The sequence below is a fragment of the Dreissena polymorpha genome, chromosome 2, assembly GCF_020536995.1.
Source record: "Dreissena polymorpha isolate Duluth1 chromosome 2, UMN_Dpol_1.0, whole genome shotgun sequence".
Taxonomy (NCBI): Eukaryota; Metazoa; Mollusca; class Bivalvia; order Myida; family Dreissenidae; genus Dreissena; species Dreissena polymorpha.
The window spans coordinates 14,790,892-14,810,081 of NC_068356.1; the positions used below are offsets into that span (position 1 = coordinate 14,790,892).

At 35.7% G+C, this 19,190-nt stretch overlaps 1 protein-coding gene across 2 annotated transcripts in view; it reads left to right on the forward strand.

Annotated features, from left to right (window-relative positions):
- The window catches only part of LOC127865960 (wings apart-like protein homolog), a 59,750-nt gene that overhangs the window by 5,081 nt on the left and 35,479 nt on the right, over positions 1 to 19,190 (forward strand). For both annotated transcript variants that reach the window (XM_052406119.1, XM_052406118.1), the window contains 7 exons: positions 157 to 1,689; positions 3,797 to 3,897; positions 6,785 to 6,919; positions 7,174 to 7,218; positions 15,006 to 15,092; positions 16,310 to 16,450; positions 18,022 to 18,158. In XM_052406119.1, coding sequence (XP_052262079.1) covers positions 180 to 1,689; positions 3,797 to 3,897; positions 6,785 to 6,919; positions 7,174 to 7,218; positions 15,006 to 15,092; positions 16,310 to 16,450; positions 18,022 to 18,158 — 2,156 coding nt within the window. In that variant the 5' untranslated portion in view covers positions 157 to 179. The remainder of the gene's footprint in view (positions 1 to 156; positions 1,690 to 3,796; positions 3,898 to 6,784; positions 6,920 to 7,173; positions 7,219 to 15,005; positions 15,093 to 16,309; positions 16,451 to 18,021; positions 18,159 to 19,190) is intronic.

Sequence of the window (19,190 nt, forward strand, 5' to 3'; positions counted from 1 at the left end):
TTACATATTCCAGTCAGTTTCATTTTAGAAATACATAAGGATATTTTCCAAACGTCCCAATCTGCCTTAAAATATAGAGAAATGTTTTTCCATATAAATTAATTTACAGTTACTTCTAAAAAAAATTTAGTATTGTTCTTCATTTTACTTCTGCAGTATAGAAAAGCCAAGAATATCAAATGGCTGAAGTAAGAAGATTTGGTGGCAAAACTTATGGCAAATCTCCAAATGAAGATTCTGCTGCGAGCAAAGCGTTTGATGAAGTCTTTGCAAAACCCAAGCAAGCCAAATGGGGCAATGTGTCTTATGTAAAGCAAAGAGATGATGGCAAGAATTCTGAAAAAGAACAGCTGCAAGAAGAGGATAAAGATCCATTCAGTTTTGAGACAGATACTGATAGATCTCCCAAAAAAAGACAGCCCAAACCCTCTCGTACAGTTGTATTACAGCCAGCTGTTCGGATGACACCTCCACTGACCAAGTCACCTGGAAAACCATCTTCTGTTAAGTCAGAACTTGATGACAACGTTGATGATGAATTTACTGTTAAAAAGGTAAATGTCCAAACATACTCAAAGTCATCTGGAAGGAAAATTAGGACAGAATCACCAGATGTTACTGTCGTAAAAGATGAGAAGATATCAAAGCGAGAAAAAGACTCCACTCTAGTGGTTCCTAAAAACACAGAATCTGTGGATCTAGATGATGCAGATGAAGGACTGTACATCGAACCTGATGATGGATCTTCAAATGCCAGTGAAATACCTGCAGAGTGCATTATTACTAAAGTTGAAGAAAACATATTCAATAGGCCTAGAAAATATACTAGTCAGAATGTTACTAACAAAGATGGTGATGAGGTTATGGTGCGATTCCGTAGCCAATATCTTAATCCTGAAGTTTATTCAAAATTCACTGAAAACATTCAACCCAAGGACCCAGTAGGTAGTCTTTCAAATAGTAAAGTTGTGCATAAGAATGTGCTGAAACATGATTCAGGGACCACATTAATTGTTGTGTGTTCTCCAAAAGTTGCTGATTCAGAAATAAAGCAGTCAAACACTCAATCAAAGTATTTTAAGAATAATGTTAAAGATCTCGCAAAATCCAAAAACAAGCCAGTTGAAAAGCTAACTAAAAATAAGAGGGGTAGCAAGACACCAGATAAAGATCCTTTTGAAATGGATGAAGATACAAAGGAAACCACAAATTCCAAAGATAACAGTTCTGTAAAAAAGGAATCAGAATCTCCCATTCCAAGTTCATCTGACATTGAAAAGAGTTCACAAGAAACCTACACAACTCGTAGTGGCAGGGTTAAAAAGCATGTCCACTATGAAGAGCCAAAAGAAGAGCCAATCGATGTTGACGACATTGTTACAAAGGTCAAAACTGCACCTCCTCGGAAATATCATAAAATATTTCGTTCTCGGAACAAGGGTTACATGGACCCAAATGCAGAGCCTGAGACCCCTTCTCCACCTATTAAGGCCCCTGATATACCTAAAGCTGTTATGCCGAAAACTCAAAAGAAAGGAAAGGCTCCTGCTGTTAATCAGCCAAACTCTATCGAAAGTCCAAAGTCGAATGGAGAATTGCCTGCTGAAGCTTTCAAAAATGAAGTGCTAGAGACAGAAACAGCTATGGAAGTAGAGACACCACAACCTAGCAGCCAGGAGACAGATGAGGGTAAGCTCTATTGATGTATTAATAGAAATTAGCATCTTTTATAGTGTATTTTTATTCTAAAATTAACTGAAAATATTTTGTATTTTCTAAGAGGATGGCATATAGATTTTCTCTTGGGTTTCCTTATGTCCATCTGTTGGGATAAGTGTTTCACATCACTCAAAACGTCAAGAAGGGATAAAGCTTCACAACATTACATGTACCTGCATATGAATCATTTATTTTGGTTTATTTTTTTTTGTTTGAGCAGAGTTATGACCCAAGTTTAAGATAACTTGTGCTCATGTTTGGCTTTTTTTATCATTTTTGTTAACAATATCTACATTGTGATCAAGACAATAATGTCTAAATGTTTTGCCTATTTTTCATGAAACTTGGTCAGAACATATGTTCGTACATTATCTCAACAGCTTTGAAAAAGGTTCAGTTCAGTCAAAGAAAATGGCTGCCAGGAGGCAGATTTCCCTTAATGGCTCTAGAAATTCCTTGTGAACACTAAGGTCTTATTCCAAATCCAAAGGAAACTTGCACAAAGCTTTTTTCTGAGGAAAACTTGGCAGAGTAAGACAATGGTTTTGGTTGTTGGACAACATGACCAACAACATGGTATATATTTCTGCACAAAAAGTGTCATCTTTTCAATTTAAAGCTCAAATTTAATATTTATGCTCCCCTTCGAAGAAGAGGGGGTATATTGTTTTGCACATGTCGGTCCGTATGTCTGTCCGTCCACCAGATGGTTTCCGTATGATAACTCAAGAATGCTTAGGCCTAGGATCATGAAACTTCATAGGTACATTGATCATGACTTGCAGATGACCCCTATTGATTTTGATGTCACTAGGTCAAAGTTCAAGGTCACGGTGACCCGAAAAAGTAAAATGGTTTCCAGATGATAACTCAAGAACGCTTATGCCTAGGATCATGAAACTTCATAGGTACATTGATCATGACTCGCAGATGACCCCTATATATTTTCAGGTCACTAGGTCAAAGGTCAAGGTCATGGTGACCCGAAATAGTAAAATGGTTTCCAGATGATAACTCAATAACGCTTATGCCTAGGATCATGAAACTTCATATTTACATTGATCATGACTCGCAGATGACCCCTATTGATTATCAGGTCAAAGGTCAAGGTCACGATGACCTGAAATAATAAAATGGTTTCCGGATGATAACTCAAGACCCTTATGCCTAGGATCATGAAATTTCATATTTACATTGATCATGACTCGCAGATGACCCCTATTGATTATCAGGTCACTAGGTCAAGGTCACGGCGACCCAAAATAGTAAAATGGTTTCCGGATGATAACTCAAGAACACTTATGCCTAGGATCATGAAACTTCATAGGTACATTGATCATGACTGGCAGATGACCCCTATTGATTATCAGGTCACTAGGTCAAAGGTCAAGGTAACAGTAACCCGAAATAGTCAAATGGTTTCTGGATGATATCTCAAGAACGCTTATGCCTAGGATCATGAAACTTCATAGGTACATTGATCATGACTGGCAGATGACCCCTACTAATTTTCAGGTCACTAGGTCAAATGTCAAGGTCACGGTGACTCAACTTAGAAAAATGGTTTCCAGATGATAACTCAAGAATGCTTACGCCTAGGATCATCAAACTTCAAAGGTACATTGATCATGACTCGCAGATGACCCCTAATGACTTTCAGGTCACAAGGTCCACGGTCACGGTGACTTGACACAGTAAAATGTTTTCCGGATGATAACTCAAGAAAGCTTACGCCTAGGATCATGAAACTTCATGTGGACATTGATCATGACTCGCAGATGACACCTATTGATTTTCAGGTCACTAGGTAAAAGGTCAAGGTCACAGTGCCAAAAAAGGTATCCACACAATGGCTGCCACTACAATTGACAGCCCATATGGGGGGCATGCATGTTTTACAAACAGCCCTAGTTTAATTTTAACTTGAACTCAAAATATACTGTAATTGTGAAGATGCTTATGAACAACTATAAAGAAGCCCATATTCTTGCCCTTGTCATTATGAAGTAAGAAATTTTCACTAACTCAAGTATCAAAATGAAATGTAAAAAAGTATAACTCAAGTATGTAACTTCAGCTGTCATTAAATCAGAAGAGGTGACTGAAAGCGACATAGACAGCTCTCAAACAACCAGTGTTGCCGATAGCCAGGAGACAGAGGCAGAAATCTCCTCTCAGGTATAACACTGTCCTAACATAGTTTGGTTTTGAAAATTTGCTTGTATAACATGTTTATTTCATTAATAAAATCATAAATGGTATGAGTGGTTATAAAAATCAACCATTGGTATAATTTTTATCTCACCTGAGTTCAAAGTGGCTCTGTGCTGATGGGGAGCTTTAAGGATAACTTGTCCTTCATCCTTCAGTCCTTGGGTAGTCCAATTAATTTTTTTCTAACAACTTCTCCTCCTCTTCTGCCGGCCAGAATTTAACGAAACTTCAAAAAGATTTATTCCTTGGAGATCCTATTTCAATTTTTTTTTCATTCGTTTTTGAAATTGAATATGTAGGCCACCAAAGCTAAAATAGTTTTAAAAGAAACAACTTCAAAGATCTTCTGTTACCACAAGGATCAGGTCTTCAATATTTGGTGTCAAACATCTTTTTGTGGTCCTATACTTATGAATATGATGTTCAAATCATGCCCTTGGGGTCAAAATCCTCCTGCCTGAATTGAACAGTATTGAAATGTAGTTACAGCTTACATCTATGTTTTAGGTTATATCGAAAGTCATAGCTTTTGGTTACTCTGAATAATTTAAATGTGCATGATCGGTATAGTGTGATGATATTTTAAATTAATGGTCTATAGGCACCCTTGAACATTTGTAGTTCTCTCTAATCATTAGTTGTGTGTAACATAAACCGCTTTTGTTTCAAAATAAAATTATTGTTTGTACATGTACCCAAAGAAAATTAAAGAGTTAACATTTTGTTAACATGACATAATAAAATATGTGCATGAAATGTGATAAGTATTTAAAATTGCGTTCAATTGGTCCAAAAATATGTCTGGGTGCATATTCAACAACAATACCGGTAACTTAAAGTCGAAGAATAAAGAATGTTTCTTTAAACTGTTTTATCGTATAATTGTCTAATTGCAGGGCCTAATATGCCTTTGACCAGGTCTCATTCCATCATTATTTAGATGGAGATGTGGGTTATAATTTAATAAAAGCAGCATTAGTTGTAATTGTGATTATAAAGTAACAGGTTACTGCCTTCTCGTTTCTTAAATTGAATGTATATGATCATATTACTTTTTTTAACCAAAAACACTGATTAATAAAAAAAGAGAATATCATTTCAGAAAAGGTAGTACCAGAAAATAAACACAAGTACTATTTTATTCAATTGGAATTTTCTGCGGTACAACTGAGATAGCTATGTCATGTAAACATGTCGAGAAAACCCCATTAATAACTGTAGATTTGTTCATGAGACTCATGGACACAATTTTTGTCCTCAACAGATACAAGTATTTGTGTTGTTATCATTGAAAATTCGCTCATTGAAGTTAACAATATTTGATTGATGGTGTCATTTAAAGATTATTTATTAATTTTATATTCCAGTAAGTTGTAACCATTCCTCATTTTATACATTAATTATGTTAAGATTGTGAGAATAAAATGTTCACATAGACATCATATATACTGGTTACATTTTTATCATATGATTCTTATATATATTTTTTTCTGCAAGCCAGATATATTACAAAACAATAGAATAGTAACCTGTTTTTCATTAATTATCATTCCACCCTGCTTTAACATTTAAACCAATATTAAAATATATTCGCAATGATGTTGCATTTTAAGCAGGAATGAATATTTTGTATGACAATTAACTTGTTGATCATGACATCAAGCATCTTTAAAAAAAAAAATGCTGCATTTCTTGCTTTTTGTGTCGCTAACATTGTGTATCTTTGAATCAAGTTTTTGGGTGTGTTTAATCTGATTACATAATGAAAATGTTCACTTCAGAGTTAATCATAAGTAATATGACACACACGATTAATTTTGCTATTTAAATGCTAAAAATGACGTTTTAAGTATTACAGAATTGCATGAACACATGCGGTTATAATTTTTCTAAACTGTCGAGTAAACATCCGTTAATGTAGTTATTTAAAGTTATGATGCAATTGACGTCCAATCAAGACGAATTTGCGACGGTTTATATACGCAAAAATATAACTCCATGCATTTTGGAATGTTGTTTGTAAAAAACAATTAATCTTTCAGCAGGCTTTGTATTAATTGCAGTTAATTGATGTTAATGTGACAGTTAAAGTGACAGGCCTTACTCAAGTGTTAATGGCTAACGACATTACACACGTATGATCATTGATGCAATTAACGGATCAATTTCCTACCGCATAGTATCGGGAGCAGCCGGGCGAAGCGGGACGGTGAAGTATCAAAGAAAAAAATTCGCACCTTTTGCCGACACTGGAACAGTTATTCGCACATAAACCACAGTAAATACATGTAAAATCGGGACTCTGGACAAAATTTTAAATCGAGATATCGAATTATTCGACATAACGAAAAACGAGATATGCGATGTTTATTTATATAGATAAAGAAGGAAAAAAGTTATGACATTTAGCTTACTTTGACATATCGAGAATATCGAGATATCCGATGTCGAGATAACGAGAGTGGACTGTACCTCCAAACTTTGACTGTTATATCTCCTATTGACCTGATAAAAAAAAGACATCTTTGTAATTCCAATACCAACATACAGGTACATTTATATTCTTGATTCTTAACCCTTAACCACTTAAATACATATTTTGATGTGTTTGTCCTTAAGAAAGTTATATTTTTTTAAAGACCTTTTTACTAGGTTCAAGGTTTAAAGGTTTCATTGCCAAACCTTAAATACTGATGAGCAGCACACAGCATAAACCCTGAACAGACTGCAAGTTACTCACAGGCTGTTCTGGTTTTCTGCTGTTTGTACATAGCCATTTTCATTTTGCCTCCGAGTGGGAAAGGGTTACGCCCATTTGTCAGTTGGATTTCATGTTGAATGGCTTTTGCAGGAATTCACTGAACCACAGCCCAAGAAAGCAAGGATGGTAAAGACACCGCCAGCAGAACGAAAAATATTCAGGGCTAGAGGAACCAAAAGTGAAAATGCTGGTGCTCAGAAAAAGATCTTTTCAAGTCCTAAAAAGGTACTTGACCGGGGAAAAAATGTGTGGGACCTAAGACTTGTAGCTGTTTTGTTAGTAAATGCAATACAATAACAAATGCTGCACATGTATGTTAGCAAAAGAAAAAAAACTAATATTGACATACACATAAAATCAATTTTGTTTGTAGTTGAAACTAATTTGGAATTCCCCACATTTGATTTGTTTTAATGACGGTGGAAACCTGTCACTAAATCAACCCTGTAGATTGCTCAATAATGTGTTGTTGTTTTCAGGCAGCAGCTGTGTACAATGTGAGATCATGGCAGGATAATGAAGAGGTATGTCACTGTCCTTGTATGTTCAAGGTACTGTGTGTTGTCAACTTTTAGCTTGTTACCACTCTAGAGGGCACATTTTTACCCCCCCCCCCCCCACATAGGCAGAGAGCAGAGAGATACAGAATTGGCATTGTTTGTCCATGTGTCTGTCTGTCCCTTTGACCATCTGTCAGAATGTTTAAGGGCTAAATCTCAGAAACATTATGAAACTTAATGGGTGTATAGATATCAATGAGGAGAAGTGCCATGCACAAGAACCATAACCGTATACTTTCTTATGTGAGAGTTATTGCCCTTTTTATGACCTCAAAGGAGGGCATTTAGTGATCGCACTGTCTGTTCGTCTGTCCGTCACACTTTTGCGTTTAGGTTTCGAAAAATGCTCATAAGGCCAAAAAAAAAAATAGTCTTGGTTCAGGGAACCCGACCGACCCTATTTTTTGCCCCCGACCCTAACGATTTTTTTGGTCCATGGAAAAAAATCTGATGAAGAAAATGCTAAAATCTCGTAAAATTTCATTGAAAACAGCCACCAATTTAACCTGGATTGGTTTTCTATATTTTTCTCTTTGTTTCAATGAAAGTGTTCGCAATTTGAACAGTGAACAATAACCGGTCTGCACGTGTATACGAGGTATCGCTTGACCTTATTGTTATTGAAGTGCGCATGCTAGCTGGCCAATCAACATTGAGCTCGCTTACACATGAAATGACGTTGTTAAATGAAATGTAAAAATGGGTGGAGCTATGGAGTAATATTCGGTCATTCATGCGCAGACACTGTGCACTTTGAATACACAGTTAATATTGTCGTCTGCAAACAAAATAGCGGCCGGTCGCAAATGTCGTATTATTATAGATTAAAAATGAAAAGAAGCGTGACAATATTTTAATTATTTCCAAGCTGTCTATTGATCTGAATTTAAAAGTGATAATTAAATAATTAGTTCTATGTCGATGATGTTACAACTTTCTGCCAATTTCCGATCGAAATGAAAAGATGATAATTAATTAATTTGTTTGTTTTACTCGCACACTATGCTAACTGACAGCAGCGTATTTTAATCAAATAAAAATGTGAAAAACACGCGCGGTTTAATTTTAATTAACATTTCAAATTTTTAACACATAGGAAGAGTCCTTCATCTACACTACTATAAAAATGGAAGTAACCACTTTGTCTCTAAAGTCGCTAACATGGCGTCTTTAACCTTAAAGCGTTGTTCGACGAAAGAGTTATAACAAAAAAAAATAATTAAAACACAAAACACTAGAACATTCAAAGAGTCATGGAAACTTGACAACAATTGGCTTCGCTTTGATAATGAATCAAAATCAATGTACTGTGACGCCCTTAGCCTGTACAAACCAATAGCAACATTCAAATTTATGTACACTGCTCACTTCCTGTGCGATGCGCTCAAACCCATTGCCATTTTATCAAAAAATGTACCAGAAGAAAGACTTGTGCTATTCTGAGGTTACCCTCCTTTTGACAGCCACTATTCAGACTCTTGAGCACCTGTCGGAGACTAGGTCAGGTCTCATGATGAAAAAAATTCTGAAGGTCACACCCCAAACACCAGAGACTCATAAAGATGGCTTGTTCACTTTTGAATATGAAGGTCACACTATCACAGACAGACAAAGAAAAAATGGTTGGCTAAAAGAAATTTTGGGCCAGCGCTAGCCCTGAAGAAGTGCATAAAGAGCTAGGAATATTGAATAATATACAACGACTAAATACCACATGTGCAATATTAATCATTTGGTCAGTGTTTAAACAATCATGGGTGCATTAACTGACCCTTTTTCACCCTGAAATCAGTCGACTGGTAAAAAAAAAAAAAAAAAAAAAATAAAAGAAAAAACCTACCTACCCTCCTACATTTTTCTGGCCATGTTCCCTGAACCAAGACTATTTTTTTTTTTTGGCCTAACTTATATGTCGCTTCTGATGTAACCTTCATATTTGGTATGCAAGTGTATATGGACAAGGCCTTTCCATCCCCTCAAACATTTTGACCCCCTTGACCTTGAACTTAGGGTCCGCGTTTAGGTTTCAAAATCTGCGTTTAGGTTTAGAAAAGGGGTTTTTCGGGGGCATAAGTCTTCCGATGGAGACAGCTCTTGTTTTGTATGATGTAACTTTTTAGGACTAAATCTCAGATACCATACAATATTTCAACATGAAACTGTATGGGTGTATTGATATCAATGAGAGGTGCCATGCCAAAGAACCATAACTACACTTTCTTAAATAAGAGTTTTGTCCCTTCGTTGTTTTTTATGCCCCCGAAGGGTGGCATATAGTTTTTGAACTGTCCTTCAGTCTGTCTGTCCGAAAACATTGGTCATAACTTTTACAATATCGAAGATAGCCACTTGATACTTGGCATGCATGTGTATCTCATGAAGCTGCACATTTTGAGTGGTGAAAGGTCAAGGTCGTCCTTCAAGGTCAACAGTCAAATATATGGCGTCTGTCTCTCCGAAAACTTTTACATTGGTCATAACTTTTGCAATATTGAAGATAGCAACTTGATATTTGGCATGCATGTGTATCTCATGGAGCTGCACATTTTGAGTGGTGAAAGGTCAAGGTCAGGGTTCGAAACTAAGGCACGTCCAACAGACATTGTCTAGTAAGATCGGTGGTCGGGCTAGTAAAACTGCGGGCTAGCTTGTCCGACTGGTAGTACATTAAAAAATCTGCACTAATTCATATAACTATAACTAACTGCTGTGAATACCTTTTTTCTTAATGTGTAAAATTACTCTCGTATCCGTTATTTACATCAGAACAAAACTAGCGTATATAAATACAGTGTTTTTTATGGCAAATTTCGGAGCCGATATTCGGCCCCATTCCCCTCCAAAAATAGTATATATTTTCCCCCAATTTTTTTGAAAAAATCCCCCCCAAAAGTAAAAAAAGAAAAAAAATTGTTTTAATTTTTTTTAGAAACAACTGCCTCATGATAGATATATCTCAAATTCATTTTATATACATCTAACAAGGTATACAACTATAATTGATATGATTTTTAACCATGGTTTTCCGAAGGAAAAAACTGGTTATTAGATTGACGAATGCGGGCGGGCTGGCTGGCTGGCTGGCGGGCGGGCTGGCTGGCGGGCGGGCGGAACAAGCTTGTCCGGGCCATAACTATGTCGTTCATTGTCATATTTTAAAATCATTTGGCACATTTGTTCACCATCATTGGATGGTGTGTCGCGCGAAATAATTATGTCGATATCTCCAAGGTCAAGGTCACACTTTGAGTTCAAAGGTCAAAATTGGCAATAAATGAGCTTGTCTGGGCCATAACTATGTCATTCATTGTGAGATTTTACAATTATTTGGCACATTTGTTCACCATCATGGGACGGTGTGTCGCACGAAAGAATCACGTCAATCTCTCCAATGTCAAGGTCACCACAACTTAAAATAGATTTATTTTGAAACAAACTTACAAAGGGGGTTAATTTTGTTTGTTCATTTCAAAAGTTCAGTTTGAGTTGTCTCCCTTAATCAGATTTTTTTTCACAATGAAAACCTGGTTTTGTGACAATTTTGTCCCTTGTTTATTATTATAAAGAGTTATATTAAATTAGGTTTTCCCAAATCCGTGGACAAGAAAAGGCCTGATGTATCTATATTGTGACAATATTTGTTGATAAAAACATTTCAATTTGGCTCATTTTATGGATAAAAAATGCTCAAATTTGCCATTTTATTGATTAAAAAAATCCCAATTAGACTCTCATTGGCTTGGAAAACTGATACTGTGCATGACGGCTGAACTGACTGAAACTAATGAACAAATCATTGATATATATTTAAGAAAAAGAACAGAGACATTCAGCTGTGAATATTACATTTATACATACAAGTGTATTCATATAATAAATATCATTACATATAAAAGAATGACTTCTTAATTTTCCCTTTTTCCCCTTTGGCTGGGCCCCGCCACCATTCCCCTTTAGGTGAAAAAAAAACACTGAAATAAATGCAGAGCATTCATATGATTGATCGCTATTTTTAGATGCGAAGGACAGCTTCCCGCAGAAATTTGCTTGTTTCCATTGGTCAAGTTATCATGGATATTACTGATTTCCTGCAGTGTCATAAAACTTTACAGCATGATTTTACTACTTCTATCAAAAATCAGTATCGTTAATGTAAACATTTTTGCGTAGCAGACATGAGAATGTAATTTAAAGAATGGCTTTTTTCAAGATCTGATTTTTTCGTCCGACAAATCGGTTAAAAAAGAAACAACCGTCTGTAAAACTGACAGGAAACGTAAATATGAAGAAAAAAGAAAACGTCAATTTTATCCTAAATGGAAATCAAGTCAGTACTCAAGGCTTGAATTTGATTAGAATAAGAAAAGCAAAAAAAATTAGTTTTATTTTATTGTTTTACGCTATGCATCAAAATAACTTTTTGATGTTCACAGACACTGATTATTTATTGATAAATCCCGATTAAACAGTTACATGACACAATTGTGTTTATTTGCTATGTCATTTAAGGTCTAGTAGACATCAGATTCGGGCTAGTACATTTTTAGAGGAGCTGGTCTGATGGTCTTGCTGTAAAAAAAAGTTAATGTTGAACCCTGAAGGTTATCTTTCAAGGTCAAAGGTCAATTATATGGCTTCAAAGCAGCGCAGAAGGGGGCATTGTGTTTTTGACAAACACATCTCTTGTTGTATGATAAAACTTCTCAAGGCTAAATCTGTAACAATACAAGATTTCAACATGAAAATTAATGGCTGTGTATAAATCAATTGGAAGAAGTGCCATGAACAAGAACCATAACCTACACTATCTTGAATTGACAATATAAGATTGATTTATTAATGTTCAATTAATATCATCTATACATTTTCCTTAATGCTGATCAGTACTATGTAAGATACTAAATACCTGAACAAGAAAGTGTAGACAAACTATATGACAAATACAGGAATTGGCATTGCTCTTTAACTTTTTAATGTAATGAAAATGCCTGTTTGCAAACATTAGTAAACAATCATTTTTTTATAAAACATGAGTAATTACTGAAATCAAGTTGTGCTTGGTTCAAAATTGTGCATCCCATATCTTAGCTTGGATGTTCCTGCATTTGTAACGAGGGTCCACAGTTCTTATTTAAGAATGAAGAATAGTGTGCATTTAAAATTACATTGTATATTTTTTAACAGGAGTCGTAAAATTTCTGAATATTCTAGAAATCCGGATTTAGTGGCTCTCTAACCAGTTTTTAGATCATCAAAACTCAAAGAATTGTTATCGTGGGGGGAGGGGATAGAGTACCAATAATGTTGGTGAGAGGTGACAAAACATGAAATATTGGTACTTTGGCATTGGGCAGGAACAGAAAAATGCAGCTGCCAATCATGTATTTATTTGTATTAGCATGATATTTTTTCTCTTTTCCACTTTTTGAGTTTCTTCCCCTAGACCCTACCAGTGCATGCAGGCTCTGGTGTGTATTCAAATAAAGATTTCATATAGTGATATTAAGATTACCGTAATTACTCTATGTTTTTGGACACTATAAGTTTTCGGACACCCCCTTTTTTAACAAAAATAATTATTTTACGTGACTTAATTTTCGGACACACGAGTTTTTGTCCATAATTAATGTCTCTTAAGTTTTCGGACAGTATATTTTACAGGGTTATTTTACCAAAATTTGGTCCTGTTTTCAATATGTAATGACACTTCGATCATGGGGTTTTACAACCAGATTAACATCATAAAACATGACAGGTGCATGCAGGAGGGCAACGGGCCTTTACATTTGCGTTATTGGGTAAATAACCTTGTAAATCGGTATTAAACAATGGTTTCGCCCGAAAGCATAAGCAGTATGACAATTACCAGGGGTAGTGCCAATTAACAGTTCAATTATCTACCGCAATGGTACTACCCCTTCTCAGTAAAATAACTGTCACAAATACTAAACACTTCAAAGTTTGATGCACCCTATTTATTACAAGTTCTTCGAAAAATGGAAGGTGTTAGACAACAGCTATCGGAAATGAAAAAACAAATAATACATAGTTTCCTTTTTTACGTTAATCACAGGTTCATACTAGCGAGTATCGGTACATAACATGCTCATTTTTGAACTCGTTGGTCAAAGTACAACATTATAGTAACTTTCTGTCAAATAAGTTAAACATTTAAAATTATTTTAAATGAAGTGCAAACATATATAACTGCAATTTATACTATACGGCATGGTATTTTACAAGCGCGTGCTATTACCGGTAGTCGTTGATACAATTAACGCTATTTTAGGTCACTTCAATTTTCGACTCTTAAGTTTTACGGACACCTGTAATTTTTAATATTATTCGTATCTAAGTTTTAGGACACGAAACAAAATAATTATTTTTAAGTGTCTGAACATAGAGTAATTACGGTAAAATTCAAAATTCCAAAGGGAACTATAACTTTCTCCGTAGTGTTTTTAGAGTTATTTTCCTGGTTTATTTCGTGTAAAGAGCCTTATATTACACAGTTTTTTTGTGATTTTTGCCAGAACACAAAAAGTATTTAAGTATTCAAATGAACTTCATATGAAGATAGAAGACTTTAAGATGAGGTGTAGAATATAAATCATACAATGTATTTATGAAGTTTTTGTCCTTTGTTTTATTTTCTTGTGCAGAGTTAAAATATTAGTGTAAAATTTATTGTAATTAAACGTTATATATCAATAGAGTACTTTTAAGTTTCTGTTTGTCAAAAAACAAATACAACTTGTTTGTTTTTCCCAACTTTGAAGGTCAAGATCACACTTTGGGTTAAAAATGGTGCTTTGGGGGCATTCAGCATTTAACATTGTTAAAACATTGAGCCCTAGCTGTCTTATTGTCCCCTACCGGTGAAACCGGAGGGGACTTGTGGTTTGCGCTCTGTGTGTCCGTCAGTCAGTCAGTCTGTCACACTTTTCTGGATCCTGCGATAACTTTAAAAGTTCTTCATATTTATTCATGAAATTTGAAACATGGATAGATAGCAATATGGAGATTATGCACGTCATTTCAATTTATTCCTACGTAAAAAAAAATCTGGTTGCTATGGCAACAAATATAAAAAAATCTGACAAAGGTGGAGTTTCACCGGTAGGGGACCATATTGATTGACAATAGTCTTGTTGTCCCCTACTGGTGAAACCGGAGGGGACTTATGGTTTGCACTCCGTCTGTCAGTCTGTCTGTCTGTCTTGTCAGTCAGTCCGTCACACTTTCCTGGATCCCGCGATAACATTAAAAGTTCTTAATATTTTGTCATGCAACTTGAAACATGGATAGATGGCAATATGGAGATTATGCACGTCATTTCATTTTGTGCCTACGTCAAAAATTCTGGTTGCTATGGCAACAAATAAAAAAATATTTTACTTTTTTACTGACAATTGTGGAGTTTCACCGGTAGGGGACCATATTGCTTGGCAATCTCTTGTTACCAATGGTAGGGGACCGTATTACTTGGCAATCTCTTGTTACTTATGTTTTACTGTATTTCTTTTTCTCAAGCATGGGCAACTTTTTATTTTGGCCATTGTTACTTTAGATTTTCAATAAAATCGACTAAGTCTAGTGTGATGTTAATAATTGGAGATTTATCTGAAGAACATATAAAATGTTCATTTGAGATTTTAAGCTGTTGTCAATGGTTTCAGTTTTCGTATAGAGCCATGTTATAGTATACATTACTATTACTGAATATAATTTTCCTGTGTCTGATATTTCAGGGCATGGCTATGCCTGACATTTCAGATGCGAGTGTGGGCATGACAGACATGTCACCCCCTGCACCACCAGAACCACCCAAGTTAAAGGTAACATTCAACAACATTCACAAAAGTTAAAAAAATGCATGATTGAATGAATTTATTATAATATAACAAATATATTAGAGTTTGTGTATAATTAATATTAAATTATGCAGCTTCCTATGAATTTGTATGGTATAAAAAAAGGACAACACTAGCAAGTTTAAATTGTACACCTGCCCCTATATACAGCATTCCTTTTTATACGCCCGTTTTAAAAAAACGGGACGTTTCACCTTGGCGTCGGGCGGGCGGGTGGTCGAGCGGCGTCCACAGCAGTTTCCGCTCTCTAATTCAAATAATTTTTATCAGATCTTCACCAAACTTGGTCAGAAGTTGTATCTAGACAATATCTAGGTCAAGTTCCAATATGGGTCATGCCGGGTCAAAAACTAGGTCATAGGGTCACTTAGTGCATTTCAAGCATTTAGCATGGTGTCCGCTCTCTAAATAAAGTAGTTTTCATCCGATAATCGCCAAACTTGGTCAGATGTTGTATCTGAACAATATCTAGGTCAAGTTTGAATATGGGTCTTGCCGGGTCAAAAACTAGGTCATGGGGTCACTTAGTGCATTTCAAGCATTTAGCATGGTGTCCGCTCTCTAATAGAAGTAGTTTTCATCCGATAATCGCCAAACTTGGTCAGAAGTTGTATCTAGACAATATTAGGGGTTAAGTTTGAACATGGGTCATGCCGGGTCAAAAACTAGGTCACAGGGTCACTTAAACCATTTCAAGCATTTAGCATGGTGTCCGCTCTCTAATTCAAGTAGTTTTCATCCGATCTTCACCAAATTTGGTCAGAAGTTGTGTCTAAACAATATCTTCATGTAGGTCAAATTCAAATATGGGTCATGCCAGGTTAAAAACTAGGTCACGAGGTCACTTAGTGCATTTCAAGCATTTAGCAAGGTGTCCGCTCTCTAATTGAAGTAGTTTTCATCAGATCTTCACCAACTTTGGTCAGAAGTTGTGTTTAGATGATATGTAGGTCAAGTTCAAATATGGGTCATGGTCAAGTTATCAAGTTGTCCAAAGCCTTGAAACGGTAGCATCTTGTGACAGTTTGGCACTCTTGTTACACATAAAAACAGGTTCTATTTAAGAAATATAGTTTATGATTTTACAAGTTTTAAAGACATTATAACACTTTGAGGACCTACCAGTCAAAAAACAATAAATGCTGGAGTGCAGTATATCTGTTTGGTATACCGGTACACAGCCTGCTGTGAAGAAGGCCGTCAGTCTTCCTGCGCGAGTGAGTCAGCCAGAGATGCCAAGACTGACCCGGGCTGTGCACTGGCAGAAACATGATGATGATGATGCTTACACATCTGTACACGTCAGCAAGGAGCATAAGGATGTAAGCATGTAGTGACACTGTAGCAGAAAATAACAAATACCTTGTTTAAAGGAAAATTGTAAATACAAAATTCTAATGCTACATGCTTTTTGTGCTGAGCCTTTCGGAGAGGATAATTAGAAAATAGATTTGCCTGTTTGTAAATTTTTGTGTTGGACATAACTAAAAAGAATAAAGGTTTGTTTTCAGCAGACTTATATCCTATTGTTATGTCCCCCACCACTAAAGTGGGGGACATATTGTTTTTGCCCTGTCTGTTGGTTGGTTGGTTTGTTTTGGCAAACTTTAACATTACCATAACTTTTGCAATATTGAAGATAGCAACTTCATATTTGGCATGCATGTTTATCTCATGGAGCTGCACATTTCGAGTGGTGAAAGGTCAAGGTCATCCTTCAAGGTCAAAGGTTAAAAAAAAAATCAAAGTAGCACAGAAGGGGACATAGCGTTTCCGACAAACACATTTCTTGTTCTTATTTCAGCTGTTCACATCTTACAACATTTGTTCACATTTTACATCAGCTGCACACAATGCTACACATATTGCTTCCATTGCTGAGAGTGCTTCACCTGCTTGAATCTACTTTAGCTGATAACATTTTTATTGAGCTGTTCAAGTTTAACTCCAAATTGTTGCTTCTAACGTCAGCTGTTTATATCTTAAGCTTCTGACAATTTATTTCTGTTGTTAATTATTGCTATCTTTTCACATGTTACTTCAAATGATCACATCTAATGTCAGCTCTTTATATCTTAAGCTGCTGACAATTTATTTCTGCTGTTAATTGTTGCTTTCTTTTCACATGTTACTTGATCTGTTTGCATCTTGCTTCATCTGTTCAGTTAAGCTTATCTGTACACATTGTGCTCATCTGTTCGCATTTCCTTATCTTACTGAATAGGTTAACATACATTAATCACTTAACTTGTTCCCATCTTACATAAGCTGCTCAGATCTAACTTAATCTGTCCTAACCTTGCTTCATCTGTTTCTTTGCTTTAGCTGTTCACGTCTTACTTTTCTGCTCACATCTTACTTATCTTTTCCCATTTTACTAATATGTTTGCATCTTGCTTAAGGTGCTTACATTTTGCTACAGCTTTTCACATATTATTTCAGCTTTTAACATCTTAACTTCAGCTGTTAACATCTTGCTTCAGCTGATCATGTCTGGAATTATGCTCTTTGCAGATTAACTTTATTTGTAAACATATTATTTCAACTTTACATCAATTATTCCCCTTTTACATCAGCTATTGACATTTTTCATGCATTCACCTGATATTACAGCTATTGACATTGTTTAAACCATTCACCTGTTACTTCAGCCATGGACATTATTTCAGCCATTCACCTGTTACTTTAGCCATTCATCTGATAATATGGCTATCAATATTGTTTAAAGCATTCACCTGTTTAGTTTTAGACATGGTTTCAGCCATTCACCTGTTACTTTAGTTTTAGACATTGTTTAAACCATTCACCTGTAACTTAAGTTTTAGACATTGTTTGACCCATTAACTGTTACTTAAGTCTTAGAATTGTTTCAACCACTCACGTGTTACTTCAGCTTTTCACAGTGGTTAAGAACGTGAAGGAAGCCCATGAGTGCCAGGAGCACGGAGAGACCCAGGAGTTTGATGATGACATTGAGTACCTCCTGGCCGGTATTGAGTCCATCGAACCAATGTCCACTAGGTGCCTTAGGTACGGATGCTGCTGATGAAATGAGCCTCGTTTTGGGGGAGCTAGGCTTTATGCATGTGTGTCAAGTGTTGTCCAAGATTAGCCTGTGCAGGACGCATCTTTCCGCCTTGACTTGATTTTAATGAAGAAGAGACTTACTTTGAAGGAAATATTCCATAAAAGCTGAAAGTGTCATTCCTGATAAGTCTGTGGCAACTGCACAGGCTAATCTGAGAAGACACTTTACGCACATGCATTAAACTAAGTTTTCCCTGAACACGGCTCAATTTCTAATAAATTGTTTGCAGCTATAGCTTTTATGCATTAATGTATTAAACCTTTCCCACTCAGAAGCTAGGTGAAAATGGCTTAGTAACTCGCAGTCTGTTCAGGTTTTATGCTGTTTGCTGCTCATCAGTATCTAAGGGTTGGATATGAAGCCGTAACAACTTGAGTCAGTAAAAAAAGGTCTTCAATTGAATTCAACTTTCTAAGAGACTACACATGAGTCAAAATACTTATGGAAGTGATTAAGGGTTTAATGCCAGCATGATGAACACATTACTTTCCGTAATTGAATCAAGTAAAATAAAATAAACAGAGTATCACACTGAACATACAGGTATGTAGTCATTTAACTTGTGACACACATGCACAGACTATAACTGAAAACTAATATGAGAAGCACTTTTATTATTTATTTAGATGTATTTCATATGCATCTGCGTAATGTAAGTGAGAATGCCTTGTGTTGTGTTAGCAAATGTTTCTCAGCTTTCAGTTTAAAAAAATCATTTTCACAAGATGTTTAAAATAGGGATGCTGCTCCTTCTTATATCTTGTTGGCAGGTATGTTGAAGTTAGAAAAGCGACAAAAAAAATTAAACAGTGAAAAATAAGGCTTACATTGAACTTTCAGTTGGTATTTAAGGCCCTGAAGTTGTCTGACTAATCAAATGGTTGGTTACTATGTTATTTGGCAGTTTTTATCAAGAATCAAAGATCTACTTTTGTGGCATCAAATAAGAATTATACTGTTATTTCATCATAACC